At 42.3% G+C, this 18,260-nt stretch overlaps 2 protein-coding genes across 2 annotated transcripts in view; one reads left to right on the top strand and one right to left on the bottom strand.

Moving 5' to 3' along the window:
• Positions 1 to 18,198, bottom strand: part of T265_05541 (hypothetical protein) — a gene marked incomplete at both ends in the record, with an annotated part of 27,582 nt that extends 9,384 nt beyond the window's left edge. The window contains one exon of the mRNA XM_009170575.1: positions 17,916 to 18,198. Within this exon, the coding sequence (XP_009168839.1) occupies positions 17,916 to 18,198 (283 nt within the window). The remainder of the gene's footprint in view (positions 1 to 17,915) is intronic.
• T265_05542 (hypothetical protein) overlaps positions 1 to 18,260 on the top strand; it is a gene marked incomplete at both ends in the record, with an annotated part of 86,190 nt that overhangs the window by 62,273 nt on the left and 5,657 nt on the right. The gene's annotated exons all lie outside the window — the stretch shown is intronic.

Below are 18,260 nucleotides of genomic sequence, written 5' to 3'. Positions count from 1 at the left end.
CGCACAACACTACCCAACGCACAACCACCAACCCACCGCTACGCACTACTACGCCCCCCCCCAATAACGCATTGATGACGTCACCTCGATTGGTGATGAAACGTTTGCCTTCAAGTTGCTCAGCTTAACGAACAAGACAAGGGGCCTTTTCTGAACAGAAGCCACCTGTAGCAACTTTGTTTCCTGAATCCAGAAGAGAGATGAACAAAGAAAGGTTTTATTTGTGTTCGCCAGTGAACTAAACTGAAACAGGTGAACGCATGCATCACTGCTCGGCACGGATTCAGGCGTGGTGAACAGGCATCCGTCAATGGGAAACGGAACTAAGTGTACAGTGAGTAATTCAGTCGCTGGATCAGTCACAGCGTCAGATAGTCATCGAGCCCACGTGGCGTGTGCGCAATCGCGTCGGGCAACAGCGCTCAACGTTCATATGTGCGTATGAATGCTTTATTTGTTCCGCGTTGGATCTATTTTCATGTTTTTGATTTCGGACATGGTCGGCATGGAAGCGGTGGATTTGTGCATCACGATGACCGCCGTTGTGTTGTGCCTGTACCGGCCGGCGTGGATCTACATTCAGCGAGTGTGTTTTGTTGTTCAGGCAGTGCAAATGCGCCTAGTAGCACGTGAGGGGGGCACATGAGAGTTCCCAAGTACGATTGTTGGATGTGACTGGCATGTCATAAGTGTGTCCCGTTTTGTGTTTGCACCTGGTAAATCACCTTACCTACAGGCCTAGACACCTAGCTGGTAACAAACGTTAATTCCGGTCCTTGCCCGGTGTGGAAATGCGACTGCGATAGCCGGACTGGGACTAGTAACATCGGCCTCCACCAGTATATTTCCGTTGATTCTAATGTTATCCGGAAAAAGTTTGCTGGTGACTAATGATTAGACATTGAATTGTTTGGACTGGTGTGAAGAAAACTCTCCACCATGTTTATACTGGCTCTCGTACCCTTCAGCTTTGAGACAGCCTGTTTCGAATGTATCAACTACATCCTTCACTTGGCCGTTTGACCTCAATTTACATACAGGTGTGTGATTGTGCTTCGTCCAAGCTGTGAAACTAACCTCATTTGTCAGTGACTATGCAATGAAGAAATCCAAACTGTGCAAATAAGAAACTTCGTCCTATGATGAAATTTAACCCCATTGTAAAACACACTGAAGTTACTTGGGAGACGTGTAAATCACTATCACGTATACCTTTCGTTGAAAAAGTCATTCTGCTTTGACCAGAGGGGACGTTCAATTATTGGTTCGATGTGAGAAGGAGTACAGTTTATCTGCCAGTATTTGACCAACAGTTGAACATAATTACTGTTGCTTCCACTCGTATCATCTCTGGATGTTCGATGTGCAGTACTCTTCACCTTTGCACTCAAGGCGTAACCACTAGGTTTTCTGTCGCCAATGGCTGTCCTAGGAGATAGAGAGTCCGCAGAACTGTTGCCGGTTAGACGGTAACTGTTTTCATGTCTCCTCAGAGGAAGAGGGATTTTCAAAAATGCCTCTTTTTTGAGCGCCGCGAGAAAACTGCTCAAATAAGCATGGTTTCTTCGATCAGTTGTTGGGACTCGATTGGATGACACCAACTTCCTGGAGTACAGCTCCCCTAATTCCGAGCTATGGGATCCAGAATATCAGGACGGCCTACTCTCCACTCCAGCATGGCATTCATACGCCTATCCCGTGTAACCCTCAATTAAATCTGTTCGAGAGGATTAGCCTCCGTGTCCAAACCAAGCTCGAGTCGGCTGATGAATGTTACGGTCTAAGTGACTAAATCAATCAAAGTAATCAAATCATATTGACCAGCGCTTCTCACTAGTGAGGGACGAGTATAGTTTTTACAGTACACGCAATAGTTGCGTCGAAGCTTGTCTGCTACTCGTGGTCTTCCCAGTTTATAAAGTTCATACCTGACCTTTGCTTAAACTTTGGATATATTCCTTTGGAGACTGCTTGGCGAACATCCTTTTGTGAATGACTGCCAAATATTTTATATGACTTGTTTTTCTAACAACACTTTCGTGGCATTTTTTCTTGTCAGCAGAACAGAATGTTTGTTTAACGTCTACTTAAATCGATTCGTCTAATATGTGAAGAGGCCAACGCCATTCATGACTAAGTTGCGTCATATGTTCAAAGAAGAACCTTGTAAAATCGTTGAAAAACTCCTTAGTCTAGGCGGAGCTGGTGATTTGTCCAATTCGATCGGTCAACCTTGGAACTGACAAATTGGTGTCTGAAATGATTAGAAATGAGTGCGAAATGGAGTACATCCCCGTATAACACTGGTCAGTGTCTTTCAAATCCGTGTTGGCGAATAAAATACACACACACACACACACAAACGATCTGTCTAAAGATCGGAAATGGAAGACAACACAATTGACAGCATCAAGTACGCCTCTAAATACCAAAATGTACCACCATATCATCCTAATTGCGCCCGAAACGGCAATAAGAACTCATCTTCTTATCTATTATTTATCTATTTATTATTCATTGAGTCTCTCATGAAAACCAAGTTGATTTGCAGATGAGTGCATTCCTCGAAAACAGTGCAATTTGGTTTCAAGTAGAACGGAAACCCGGGGACTGCGCCTACCTGATGAGCCCCAACATGGGCGAAACCGGTCGTGGGCTGTCGATGGATTTTCAGCAGCCTTATGAGTAGTACATTGGGAAGATGTACATGTATCGCGATATTTGAAATATCGTAGCGACTGAAACATGAGGCGGCCTGGTGCAGCACATTCGGTTGCTTGAGAACATCATAAACGAGAGCTTCCGCTGGGTTCCAGGTTAGTCTCTCGAAAGAACCAAATTAGTTTGCAAATGAATGTGTATTCGCTAATAACAATATATTGTCTAGACGGCGTCGAAACCGTTCAGCAACCTTGTGAGTAGTGTGTTACATACGAAAAAATGCCCTGTCATTTCTCACATGGTCAGTTAACCCTTAGTTTGGTAGTCAAATAGCAATTTGATCTTATCAGCTTTCAGTATGATGGTCGAAACGGAAGGGGAAATATTTTTGGTGAATAATTCTATTTTTGATGTCTATCGTACACTTTTGCTGAACAGGTCGAGAAAATCCTGGTGAAGTGAGTCAGAATTTATTTGAAAGCTACGCCAAAGTGTTTGGCTGTTGTATTTTCATCTTTAAGACAAACTGTAGTAAATAAGTGGTAAACTTCCTGACAAAGCCTATTTCAAAAATTTGACCAGAAACTGAAAATACTGTAGAAAAACGCTCAAAAGTTTCAGTTTCCTTAAAAAAGTCACGGTGAATGCAACGTGGGTTTTGGATTGCTCTGCGAAAATTTTGAATCTCATTATCATCTAAATTTCGCAAACAGCGCGTGGTATGTGGTCAGGAAAAACAGATGGACTATACTGCATGATTTCTACGATGACACACTGGCTACGAATATAGCAATTAAAATTCTCCTGTTTTACTAAAATCTAACAGCCAAAAATCAAATTTAACAGATGAAACTGCGATGTGTGAATGAGATACGTTGTCGAGCACGCCGCCCATATGTTAACAGACAGTAGTGAACTATTTCCTGTTTACATTTATTTTGTGGTTTATAAGAAATGGAGGCTTGGGGACAGAACCCACGCATAACCGTTGAAACAGCCTATCAGAGATTCGCAATCGCAACTGCTTTTTGATTATTGGTTCTACACCGCGGCTCCGGAATTCCTGTTCGTGGTGCTTTCACCTGCGGTTTTTTTCACGTCTATCAAAACCAATGATTGCATGCTCTTTGGTAATGCTGCAGTCAACGGATGGATGTTCCACATTTAAGTGAATGACGTCGGATCAGAGTTGAACAACAATCAGATACAATGACGGTTGGTGTGGCCGTTGCTGCTTGATCACCTCCGCGGTTTGCGGCTCATTGGTTGCGCTACTTACCTGAATGTCCTACGCCCAATCGGATACCATCGGCTATATTATCAGATAATGAGTGCCAGCTGCTTTACTGAAATGTCAGCACAAATTGCGTCCGCGGATGGAGATCATGAACGAGCGATTCAGCTGGGTTTCAGGTGAGGTTTTTTGTTCGAAATCCAAATCGGTACACAAATGAATTCAGTCGTCGGAAGCGTACCGTGTTTTGGATGTCTGTTCCATGGAAGATCAGCTTGAAAATTTTTATTTCGATGTGACTACCTGAAAGAACTGCCTTTTGAAGTTTATGCCATCCAGTTATTCCGCCAATTCTCAAATATGTGTGTTGTGTCTCACTGTGTTCTGAAAGACCAAGGATTTTGCATGAGATTCAGAAATCCTCTCTTCAAGAGATTTCAACGAGTTGAGAAAGCTTGACGAGAAAGGAAAAATTAAAATTATAGATGATTCACAAAAGAGAAGAGATGATTCACACAAATACATTTGTGCGTTTGTACGTTTCGGAGTGGGACAAATCAATTCAAAGTTGGCACGGCCAATAGGTACGATGCAGTCCTACCAATCCTCGTGTTTACGCAGACTTTTGAAAATTTCGACGTCATTGCCTACTATTTTATTCTTTAGCGAAAATAGCGTGACTGTCCAGTCCAAAGGTTCAGTCGAGCACAAAAACTGTTAATAAATCTGCTTAGATAAGGAATGTTACACTGATGTTTGAAGTAGAATTTTGATTCGCGGTCAGTCAGAGCTGATGGTTGATAAACGCAACAGCATGTTGGATACCTGGCTTGGAACACGCTAACAAAGACATCTATGACAAGCGCGAATTCCATTGCATTTGAAATGAATGGGCGCCAGAGAATGGACGGATTTAAGAACGAGCAAGATGACGATTTACCAAATACTCTCATCTGCTTTTAACATGAAGGCCCGATGAATCTCGCATCCATGTTTTTCTTCAAATGTCTAGGCTGCACAAAGACAGACTTATTTTTTCATTTGGCACGATATTGTATTATATATTCTTGGCCCACAATTTTTGTTCGGAACTCTTCAGTAGTCCACGACTTGTTTCGCCCATCTTTTACGAACTTATCAGTTGAGCGCCGTCACCGAGTTTTCCTTCCGTCAACCTCATGTTCTACTTTGATCCATATTGAACAAATTCACGAAAACCTACATTGGCTCTAACGGGAGTCTAAGATCAGTCGCTAGTTTATGATGCCCTTTAACCGGAGTTTTTAGAAGACTTGTAATAAATGCTACGTCAAGCGAAATTCCTCTTTTCAAGCAACATCCTCCGGAATGAACTTTCAGAACAGTCGCTCTTACAAATCGGTGAACTTTCAGTGCATAAAAGTTCCCCAGCACATAGTATACACCGATTTTTACTTGTTGAGTAGCGCTTTGATTCGAAACAACCAAACAACAAGTGGACTCTGGGTTACAGATGATAACTTAACCTCATCACGTTCTTTGGGCAACGTGAACAAATGGTTTTACACGTTTAATCAAGGTTAGGATATTGTGAGTGGTCACCTCACCCGGATTACATCATCCTTTCAGCCAGTAATATGACAGAGGAATTGGTAGGATGGCTATTCTACGAAACTCTGTCGCCAAGGTTTTTTAACGGAGCTGGCCAGACTCAGATTATTTGTACGCCACTGAATGCGATTTCAGTTAATGATGGAACAGAATCTCTGTGTGTAAGTAAAATTGGCTCATGCGATTCAACGATGACCGATCGTCGGATTTTCTGACTTGGTAATAGTGGATTCAGTCCTTTACAATCCCCAATTCTGAAAAAAAAACATTAGGAACACACTTGTTTTATCATCTTACTCTCTACAAAATTAATGGGTAGTCAGACTGAGTGGACGGAGCTGGGTTAGAGTGTGAAATGTCCATGGTCTTCGCTCTTATCCTAGCTGTACATCTGTCTGCTGAATTTGAAAACTGATATTTCGCAAAAAAAAGTGATTTAAAATTCCGGGGTTTTGCGGAATAGGTATTTTTGTTCATAGTCACACCACTCTCGTCTGAACGGTGTTCCTGTTTTGGAGTAATTATTCCGGTGAGTCCACACTGGACCCGAGATTCGCTCTTATTAGAGCTCATCAGCAGTACATATCCAATGGTTGTGCCGGGATTTGAACTCCGGATATCTGACATGCGATGCGAGCGTGTAACCACTACTCCACCAACGCACGTTGGACGCATCTGAGTTATCACGTGTGAACAGGCGAACGTGTTCTCACTTCAGAGATGTGATTGGTGTGTCCGACTCATCGAACGACGACTCGGTAACTGTCCTGGTTGTGACGATCGATTTAAAATTCGATTCATCCATTTAAGCAGACTAGTCACAGAAACCTCACTAAATTCGTATGGCAAGTTGCGGGAACGTATGTGCTGTTTTGTGAAGTCATCTGATTGCTTGACTGTGTGAAAACAATTAGGTCTATAAAAACTGCGTAGGTTATCGTGAATCACCTGCGATGTCTAGACGTCTGAGTGACAATTGTCACACCTCACCAAACATAACATGTACGAAAACGCCACCTAAAAAGAGCGAACAGTGAAAAGTAACGTCGGTCATGCAGACAAACCATTTTACTGGGATACAATAGGCAGTTGCCACTTTTAAAAAATAACTGTGATGGTTTTGACCGTTCTCAAATTCCAAGTAGTCAAGTTCAAATTTTTCAAATGTTGTTAAAATGCGAATTGTTTTCCGCTCTGTAATCTAACGGCTTACGATTGCTAGACACACGGAGCTATACGCTCGTATGATTAACGATGCATGCTGGCGCGCTTGTGTGGCTCTCTGACTATTGAATTTAGAAGTAACGCGACTGCTTTATGGGAGAAAAAGTTCGCCTTGCAGACCGACATGTGCGGAGGTGCATTGAAGTACGATTCTTGAGTAAGCTGACCGCGAAAACAAATCCACCGTCTGCTCTTCGTTCAGTCGAGAAATCCCGTTTTGCTCTAGCAGAATCGTGGGCTTTGTAAATACACATCAGAAAACACTTGTACTTAATTGTGAGGTAGGTCGTTTCTCCTGATTTAGGGCGTTTGTTACCGCCGGACTCAACCTGCAGTATTTTCCCGGTTTTCTCTAAGTACGCTGCACATTTGCTGAACGGCCTGGCCTTATAATCGATAACTGAGTAATACTCAACCGCAGTGAAGTAGTGTAGTTCAGCCATGGCGCTTATATAGCCTTGCATTATTTGCACTTTGGCATCACTGAACCCGCACTTGCCAAAAGGTATCTAGTCCATTTTGAATTTGGTAAGCAAACCTCCTTTGGGCTTGTTTGAATGAAAACCATTCAGCAAACAGTGATTCAAGTAGCCCATTGTCGTCTCGGGGTTGTTCTTTCATTCAAAGTTGGACTGGTTTGGAACGCGCACAAAGTCTGTGAACTCTTGTAAGGTAGGGTATTGATCAGTAAGGCTCTGGTTGTTCTACTTTGTTCCCGCTATCAACTATTTCAGAACAGCTACCATAATTTGTAAGCTAAACTAAATTTTTGGGTGTACGATTCGTACTACTTCAAGAATTTTGTTGTCGTTATCACAAAATTACACCTAAAAGCGGACCTTTGTGTGTTAGTCCACCCTTCATTTGATGGCACTTGCTTACCCACTAAAGCGACTTGTATGAAAGGACTGATATCATCGAACCATAGCAAGTTGGAAACTTCAGTTGTTCGCTTGGAAGTGACATCCGACTGACAAGGTACCGAGTAGTCTAATGTCTGGATGCGTTTTTCTGATAAAGCGGAGCAGGAGTGAAGTTCATTTTTGAGTTAAAATCCCTGTAGATTAGCACTGGATTGGTAAACCGCTGTAAAAACGTGAGTATTTACAAATGTCATTTACATTCACGGTTCATTACACAGTTGTCATTTACTACTGTTCATTTGAGCGGAATGATCGTCTGCGCAGATGACAAAAGTCTGGTATGAAAAAAATTGCACGGGCAAACCACCGCACATTTGTTCGAGTGTGCTCTACTGTGATGTTTTTTTTCCTCATAGTAAAAATGGTCGAAGGGAGTTTTCCTCTCACTGTATATTACTGAGTAAGGCTTTTATGGTTTCATATCCAAAGGCATGTACAGCCTTCCTAGCCCACTGTTTTCTTTGGTTCACTCATTCAGCGGTAAACCGGTTCCGGTCGGGATCAAACGAGTACACTCGAGAGGATAAAATGCCATTTACTGCGTAACATTCGTAAAATCCAAAACAACCAACACTATATTGAAAGCAGTAATTCACCGCACATATTCAAATTCCCCACTTTAGTACTGCAACCTTGGAAAGGTCAAACGAAATGTCAAAGAGACAGCTTTACTATTGTGGCAAATAGTATGACATTTTTTGAGTTATTCTAGAAGTAATCTTAGTCAATACAGGGGCCCTTGGCTGGACAAAGTCCTGTAACTAGCAAATTCTTGTGTAGTGGTTTGCTGTTCCAAATTTTGCTGCCCCGAAGTCGATGGTTGGTGTCAACGGTAATCTAACATCTGCGTAAATTTGTTGCCGGGTAAAGGACCGTTCTTCCCTTCATGTTTTATTTGATTATTTGCTTTTCGTGAGATCGGATGACAGCCCAGAGAAGGCCTGGTAACTAAGCTTGCCACCCCAGCATGCATGAAATCAGTTTGATGATGGAACCTATTTTGCTCTGAGCTGAAACTCACAAATTAGCCAAATATTTTTGCAAGGGAAACCTCTAACGGGTATAAGTTGATTTAATCATTCCTTGCCCAGTACTTAGGAGTGTATCAACCTGTCTAGGAGAACCAGAAGCTTCTAGACCAACTTCCGAAACTCGAAACGATATGCACCGAAATACATTCACTCCGCACACTGTTGCTTCCAATCAGTTGAAAAAAACTGTAAAATAACGGCTACCGGTTTGTATGACCGACGTTACGTTGGATCGATGCTTAGCTTTCGGCAATCAACCAAAAAAAACGACCAGAAATTAGAAAATCAAAGTTTGCCGGCTCGTTAGTCCACCGAAATGAATAGTCTAGGCGAAACTGTAAAGTACCAAACTCGCGCTAATTTGTCTCCTCCACGAACGACCATCCGAATCGGGCAAGAATTCAGGGAACCCCTCACTACGAGGATAAAATTATTCTTCTCCTAGGGAGAAGCCCATGCTGAAGGTAGGTGGCTACAACCGAATTAAAATCAGACGTATTAAAAGAAGCACCTGTGCTTTTCAGAATATTTTTAGCCTGTGTGTCTAGTTGAGGACTCGCCTGTCTGAATGTGGGCACCTTGACATACAACCATGAATTGCACACATAGGCATAAACCCATTGTGTAAGCGATACATCAGTCACTGATTTTGTGCTCTCCATGGTGATGATGATGATGATGATTTTATTGATCGGGATAATATCACCAGTTTGTTGTGGAACATGTTTGAGTGTGTGTGAATGCTTAAAATCCGTCGACGGATTTTCAGCAACCTTATGAGTAGTACATTACATGTATCGCGATATTTCAAATATCGTAGCGACTGAAACATGAGGCGGCCTGATGCAGCACATTCAGTTGCCTGAGAACATCGCAAACGAGAGATTTAGCTGGGTTCCAGGTGAGTCTCTCGAAAAACCAAATTAGTTTGCAAAGGCGTTGCAATATCTTTGTCATCTGGATGGGGAATATTTGGGGCACTGATTTCTCGAAGTTGAAACGATTTTGAACTTGCCTCATTCGAGTCTCGTCTACGGTCTCATATTGTGACCTACAGTGGTATGAAACCGAAGCTTTCATAAGTCTTTTGAAACTTTTGAGCCTTTTGATCATTTGCACGTGGAAATGTAGATCATTTCATACAAAATTCAGTGAAGTTACGTCGACTTCTTGTGATATGTGCATACCGAGGTGGCAGATCCGCGGCATTTCTGCATTTATAGGTAAGCAACTAAACAAGCTTTGGTCAGGTAGCTGTCTATCTGTTCGCCAAGCTTGAGAGTTATCTCACAAACGTTGTATCACCGAATGAGGAGACATTCTCATTTTACTCAACAGCATACTGGTAACAAAGTGTTTGCAAGGCGACTGCTAAGCTTGGTGAATAAATCAATGACCACCAGATCAGCAACCGTTGAACGCATCCGAGTTACCAATAGTTCAACACACGGTCGACGCAAATCTACTGCACGACGGCTGTAATCGAAATCAGAAAATATTGTGGATTTCATTACCAGATTTTTCAAGTTTGGCTTCAAACAAAAAATAGAAACATTCATCCCATTGGGTGGAATTTTCCAACAGGGTCAATCTTATGCCGGCAGCGCTGCGGATTTAGATGAGGTGTTTCACAGTTATTCAAGAAACAGACAGCTAAGAAGGTATCAACCTGGAGTTAACAAATAAATCGTCTTGAGAGTTGTACCGTTGGGGTTCTTCCAAAACTATACTGCGTTGATTGTAAAAATTCCGATCTTGTCAAAAGAAGATCAGGCGTACAATTCTCTCCTCATATACACTTATCGAATGATTTTCGGCGTCGGTTCTGCAGTGCCAAACGACCTGGGATTGATGTTGAACCAAGGACATCCAGTCCGTTGGTATGTAATTTGCACTCACAAAGTGTAAGGTCGTGCTCGTGGACATGCAGTTACTGAACACGCCATTTACAGCCCAGGGGGGAGCACTCGAAGTTGTGGAGCGGTTTACGTATTTTGGCAGTTGTATTTGTTCTGATTGTAGTGTGATAGATGAGAGGTCAGTGCACAAACATGCGAGGATGGGGTTGCGTTTGCTAATTTGAGACACCTGAGGCGTCAAAGTGGTGTTATCTCGGAATATCGAGGCACGTGTGTAGCAGACGACAGTGCGGGTTGTTTTATCGTATGGTTGTGAGACTTGGTGTGCTCTAGCAGTGGAACTCAGACGTATTCAGGCGTTCGACAATCGCTCTCTAGGGACCATAGCCCGTGTGGATTGGCTTAGGACAATTCGCAACGAGGCAATTAAATAACGAGTGTTCGGTTGTGCAACGAGTAATTCCATTGAAGAATGTATTCAGTGCCAGAAGCCGCGATGGTTGGGCCATCCATTGCGCATGCCAAATCATCGTTTGCCGAAGAGCGTACTGTTATCCGTGCCCAATTCAGAATGGTGGGAATAGACTGATGGCCAACCCTTGACCTGGCAGACGGGTATGGAAAAGATTCCGAAACGGTTGGGTGCTGTCGGTGCTACTCGCCTTTCAGGATGGTGACCGCGTGACCCAATTTGGAGACGCTGCAAATTGATATCAATTTCTCCCTTGTCAGTTTCTATCCATATTGCTTGAATGAGTGTCCGGAAGTGTAGGCTTCCGGAATGATTGTAGTAAGCTAGTCCCCCCCCCCATCCACTTTTATTCTTCCCTTCACAATAAGGCTTTCAAATAAATCATGCTTGTGTTGAACACTGATGTCGTGTTATCCACGATGGCTATGAGGATGTGTGACCCCTCGCTGTCAGTAAACAAGTGGACCATGATTTCTCTTAGTGACTGTTTTCTAAGGACAATTAGGGCTTTGGGAAACTAAATCCCATCAATACAATGGGTTTTATCTGTTTCAACCCCGAATTCAGTATACAGCCATCGTTTCCGTGTTCTGACGCGGTTATTGTGATTGGTCTACACAAAATGCGTGAGGTATTCAACTCCAGTTCCAATCGATTTGATTCAGCTGACATTGTGCCCGGTTGACATTTACTACCAACATATATTGCGCACATTTAGCTGCACATAGTTTATTGACCTTGCACCTTCTCTGTGTACAATTCCAGCGCCTAAAAGTCTCCCAAGCCTACACTAACTGTTTCGCTTTTATCCAGGTTGGGGACTCAAAACTCTGACATTTTTCATTGAATTGTTTAGTCCCAGAACCAACCAGCATGAAAGAAGTATAACCTTACGATGCTGGAATATTTTTTCGTCGTGGGCACGTTGTCACCTGCACGATAACTGAGTATCATGGGTGCCGAATTTGCCCAGTTTATCATTTATATATTGGTGGAAGCCCCTTCTTCCTTTTTTTGCACTGGCCTTTATGATATGATTGATCGATTCGATAAATCGTCTAAACTGTTCTCTCAAAGAGAGCCACCATCGTTCACCTTGCATCCTCATAATGCCGGAATTTCGCCAACCATACCATACTGTGTCCATCAAACTTGTCACGTGATAGTTGATACTAAACCAAATGATGGTTAACCCCGTTGAGTTTTTAGCCATCGAGAATTTCTGCTCACAACAGCTTGTAGCTCGCTGTATTCTTGCAAAGATGGATTGTTAACTCTGACTGGTACAACTAATCCCATTTATTTCGAAATTTCATGCCTACAACGCGAATCTGTCCATCTGTTCCATCGTGATAATTCGATTAAATCAGGCTTGCGCTCGTCACGTGATCACAGGAACGAAGTTAACATCTCTCTACATATGTTAATCTAAAAGAATATTGAACAAACTTTGAGTTTGGGCTTCAACAGAATGGTTCTGTCGAAACAGGAGGAGGGGTGATTACAGGAGAGGCTTGCTGGACTGCTCAAACGCAGGTGCAAACAGGTACCAGAATAAGTAGACGAACGGATGCCGAATAGCGAATACCCAGACTTAATTCAACTATTTTTTTTAGCTTATTGGCTTCCACCTTGCCAAGATGTGGTTTAATTAGGATTCACAACTTATATGCAAGAATTCCTCAACGAATGACTCATCTGATATTGCCAGTCAGTATTTTTCAGAATTGTAGTTTGGTGTTCCATAACTGACACTCTGATGCTCTACAAATGTCATTGTCACTGAACCTGTCGATTCTCTGTGTGAGGTTTTACCATTTCATTCATATTTTATTTCCGTACCCTTCCCGGCTGTTGAGGATATTTGCTTCATATACACGAAATGTATAACGAGGGCAGAAGTTTCAAGCAAATCAATAGGATTGCTATAAAGTATCCCCTGATATGTTTTCGACCAAACTCGAACTGTGATAACAGATGGGATTAAGAAACTGCTCTTATGTAACCGATTTTTGGACTCGATTCTTCTGTGGGTGAATTAAGAACTTAAACTTGTGAATTTTCACCAGAGTATCGCTTTGCATTTGGGTGTAAACAGGATGGACAAATAAAGTTCCCAGTCCCAGGGGATGGCTTGCTGTTTAGATCGGAGGAACACGCCGATCTTTCTCTACTGAGTGCAAACACTCCCTGATCTATTTTTTGTACTCAGCTGTCTTAGAACGTACCACAGAAAACTGCTTGCTTGGACTAACTGATCGCGCGTGTCTGAAAGCTAGACGGCTCAAGCGACCAATAAACGGTTCCAAAGAAAGCCATCTATCTCGAAACACTATATATCGGGTGACAGCGAACTGAAATCTTCGAGAAGGACTCTTACTGTGATGAGACACGGGTTAAAACTGGCAGTGAATTTAGCATGCGTTTAAAATGATGTCTACCTTACCAAGTTCCGGAAGTGTCAAATAACTCGCTGTCGTACAGACTGAACATAATTTTAAGGTAACATTCACAGTCATTTGACATGTAATTGAGACAACGCAAAAGGTTGACCCGCAATCATCGTTCAAAGCTATCATGAGAAGTAGTCAACTGGAAAGAGCTCTTGTTTGTATGAGAGCACATGGTTCTACTGATGATAATACTAAGAAACGAGTCTTCCACGGGTCTTACCTACGTATCGTGCAGCACGAAACTACACCATAGAGTTATGCATTTCTCTTTTCACTCAAACTTGACGCTTGTTCCTCGAATCAGAAAGGAATCGTCGCGGATGTGGTTACAATGCATTTTTGGAAACCATAAAATACGGTCAATATTACTGCGTGAACAATTAGGCAGAGTATTAATGTATGTCCTTTCGGTAGTTGCTTGCCAGAAGATGGGAAGCAACTCCAGTATCATTTCTGTCCTTGAGTCCTTGAGCCCCTTCTATGACATCTTTGCAGATATTCAGAAGTTTTCCTGTTTAGCATACATGAGGTAAATTACAATGTCCTGAGCTGAAATTAACCCAGCAAATTCAAATCAATGAGTGCTGTGAAAAGCCCTCGAACATTGGAAGTGATTTTCTAGTGTTAGTGGACTACTTAACACGTGAATCTCGTAAAGACTGGCGAAAGTTTGGACCCAACCTGTTGATTATTCAACAGGAACTGTACCACACAGTTATCGACGGTGGAGGGTATACTTTTGGGTAGAAAACAAGCTCAGTTGTAAACCTATCCATCTACTCAGACTCTCTTTTTTGGAAGTTTGGGCATACGAGAACGGCTGAACCTAATTGGGAGAGAGATCTCGGTTATAGATGATCATCATGATCATTGTCAGCTGCGATAACCGCGTACTCGTCGTACAGTAGTTGTAGCTGCAGTTTCGTCCACCGACGTTTTTTGGGGAGGGAGGGGTAGGTAGCTGCACATTGCAGGCAGGAGATGATAGATCGGTGCATAAATCCACCACTGTCCGTGGGCCGTCAGGGTGGGGGGATGTGAAGGGAGCTATGTATCGAAGGCAATAGCATGCGGCAATAAGTAACCATGCTCAAACGAAAACTGGATGCAAACTTTGAATTTTAATAAACAGCACACCGTGTTTAGGTGTATAGTTATCCTGTTTATCAAATTACCTTATCTTGGACGTGGACAGGGCTACACCACTTCCACTCTTGGCGCCTCACATTTACAGTTTTCAGATTTGAGCTGAGAGTTCCAGATGTACATGTCACAGACGATGAGATCATCCTACGGATGAACTCGAACCACTGACATCCCGCACATCGAGCTGCTGGTTCAGCTACTGAGCACCCGAGATCCATGAACAGTTTTACAACAGACTGATTGAACATTTATGGGTAAGCATTTTGTATGTTAGTGATACCGAATAGGCCCGAGAGGAGGCCTGACTAGACGTACCTTTGTATGAGTCTAGCAATAACGGATTTACGATGTACACAGTCTTTTGTGTTAGACATGAATCCTGCTCGAAAAACATGCCTTTTGATCTTCCCACTTCGAGGCTCAGGTATTCAGTGAATTGATATCAAGGCACTGTGACTTCATCAAGCCACCGTTACGGAGATGCCTTCTTTAAAGTGAAGTCAACACGAAAAAATTCATTTCCGCAACTAGAAAGAATAGCCTTCTATTGGTGTTTATGATCCAATGCGTCCGTCACTCTCTGAAAAACTGCATAAAAACTTAAAAAGCTTGCAAAATTAGGTTTGTTATGAAAAAATATCTAATCACCCTGGAGTGAATTTGTGAGGACTCGAGAGGAGAAGCGTCATTTTTTCTCGAAAGTTATTGTCACTACCCTGGAAGTGTAATAAAACTGAATAACGATTTGTATACCATTTATGACTTTCGCCATGTTTTCATTGTCACTAAATTTCACGTTGGCCAGCTGTATCATAATCCAAATGAGGTATTGGATTATGACAAAAAACTTGCATCCTTCCGCCAAAATTATCCTTGTTTCACTTAAGTAAAACCTCAGTTGCGGGTTCTGACAAGCCCGAAAAATAATTCGTGTTACTGCGCTATCCAGGAGCGTCATCTCAGGTGGAGTTTGGCCGTTGAATAGCATAACAACGGCCCGGGGATCTGTGGTTTCGATAACCCTTCTAAGGATATCTGTCATTCAGTCACTGAGTTATCACACAGTAATACACAGTGCTCAACTCGTCAGTGTCATTCTCGCATCTGAGATGAAACCCAGTAGAAATCCAGCAGTGATTGAATGAGTTTCCCTTTTTGCGTGGCTGCTTAGCTTCTTAGGAGTTACTAGCGAACAATGACGCGTTGAAATTTCTCTTATGGGAAGTTAGTGAAATCGAAGTTGTTTAAGCACCTCATGAGGTGTAAGACGTCAACTCAAAAGAACAAGAAAATTAAGCTTCCTATGGGTTTTGTCTGGAAGTAGCACATGAATGGCAGTCTTGGAAACAAAGATGAGTTAATCTGGTTGCATACAAAGTAGCAAGTGAAATGTGGGAGGAACGTGTGGTTAATTAATGCGGAAACGTGCGTAAGGGGATTACGCACTTTTGAGAAAGCTTGTTTTTAGCGAATATATTTGCAAACTGATTTGGTTTTTCGACACTTGGAACCCAGCTGAATCTCTCGTTTGTGATGTTTCCAGGCAACCGAATGTGCTGAACAAGGCCACCTCATGCTTCAGTCGCTACGATATTCGAGATATTGCTATACGTATATATTTGTAGTGCACTACTCAATTGCCTGAAAACATCACAAGAGTGAAATTTAGCTGGGTTCTAGGTGAGTCTTTCGAAAAACCAAAATTAATTTGCAAATGAGTGTATTTATTCAAAACAGTCCAATTTGGGTTCAAGTAGAACATAAGGTTGACGGAAACTCGGGGACTGCGCCTCCCTGACGAGCCCCAAGAAGGGCGAAACCGGTCGTGGGCTGTCAACGAATTATCAGCAACCTTATGAGTAGTACATTACAAAAAGCATGATTTTGTTTATGGAGTATCCGATCATTTAGTTAAGCCCCTGTGAACTTAATGTACAATAACTAAGGAGAAAAGTCAAGTACCGCACCGATATTCGCGTGACGGATGAAACGAAAGTTGCTGACAGAGGTATAGAGCCTCACTGTTTGTATGTTCCTCCATCTTAAAAGGATTCCTTCCCAGTGGAAATAGGGTAAACAAGATTCGCGCAGAAATGAGAAGGTTTTGAGTATTTTGTTCAAATAGAACTTAAAGTTGGCCACCAGAGTTAACCCCCCTAATGAACTTTAAGACGTCGGTCATGACATATTGAACAGCTATCAGCAACCATATGAATAGTATTCCTTCAGGACTACTGTACACTTTTCTATAAGGCCTTTACAGGCCTTTTACACATTGAGTTTTATACACCAGTTTCAAACAATAGCCCTTTTTGCGTATGCAATAGAACTTATAACGTGTGTGGAGGAACTCTTGTTCTCAAAGTCAGTATGACTCCCCAACTGTGATACACTAGTACAACCGGCTGTACATGTACCAAGCAAAACAACTGTGATAATCTCAAACAAACAAAGCTTATTTCCACCCTCCTCTTACTTGTTTTATCTATTTAAATGATAATCAAAGATAAAATGGTGTCACCGTGGGTTAGGTCGATGCTCAACTTTCCAGTTCCGACTTTGCTTTGCAAAACACAGTCGTTTCTCGCATTGTTGGTTCACCCTGAGGGAAGTGAACTTTCTGTTTACTTGGTTGATTCTACCAACAGATTGGAACAACTCGATCCTTGTTCTGTTGCCGCTTGATTTGCTACGCAAATTTGGACAGATTTAGCTTCGCGGATTAGTGAAGGCTGGCATCCACACCCGTTGTTTTAAGTGAAACAGTTGGAAAAACTAAATGCCGTGCCTTTGTGCACTGTTCAAAAATCGCGTCACTAAAAAACTAACGATGATAGATTATCCGGGACGCAACTGCTCTATTTTCTATCTTAACTCTGACTAGTTTTCCCGATCGGAGAGCTCGGCTGTAATGGAGAGGCTTGGGGATTGTTGAGGAAGTGTTAGATAGTGCTCATATATTTTTATTGCCGGGCTGCATGCTGTACCAGGTGAGAGAAATCAGACAAACTCACGACAGGCTTGTCCAAAGTTAGCACTAAACGTTGATACCTAATTCGAAACAAACATGTCGTTGTTTATTAGATGACCAGTCCCTACTGGCGCTGAAAAAATCCAGGTTACCTTCTAGAAAAGCGAAATGCTAATCTTCAGGGTTTTCATCTCAATTGTTCGTTTGTTGAAATATTGTTGAAATATTTAGTCCGAATGACGGGATAAGACGATGATCCGGTTTCCAGCTCTTAAGCTGGAAATAAAACAGCGAACATTCATAGATTCATGGACACGGGTAGCAGAATATTGCAAACGTTTTCCGACTCACCTATTGTAGTTATCACAGTCGTAGCAAAATAAAATGCTCCTGCAAACTTCCATTGAGTTCCAGCCTTGTAAGGTTTCATCTGGATGGCTAACTGTGTTATTTGGTCGAAATCGTCCTGAGACATATTGTACTTGTGACGTAATTTGTTCGCGGACTCTGTGAGCCGTTGATGTTCTTCAACCTCGTTGTCCGATTCGAAATGATCAAAGATTGCCGCACCAAGAAGTAGATAGGTAAACGTCACAACAATGAGCGATAGAGTCCGAACATTTTGGCGTTTCATATTAACATTTAGACACTATCCGGTCATTTGATGACAGCCTTTCCAGTCTGTCACTGTTTTAC

This window comes from Opisthorchis viverrini (genome assembly GCF_000715545.1).
Source record: "Opisthorchis viverrini unplaced genomic scaffold opera_v5_102, whole genome shotgun sequence".
Taxonomy (NCBI): Eukaryota; Metazoa; Platyhelminthes; class Trematoda; order Opisthorchiida; family Opisthorchiidae; genus Opisthorchis; species Opisthorchis viverrini.
The sequence above is the reverse complement of the archived record's forward strand: the minus strand, read 5'-3'. Positions and strand labels throughout refer to the sequence as shown.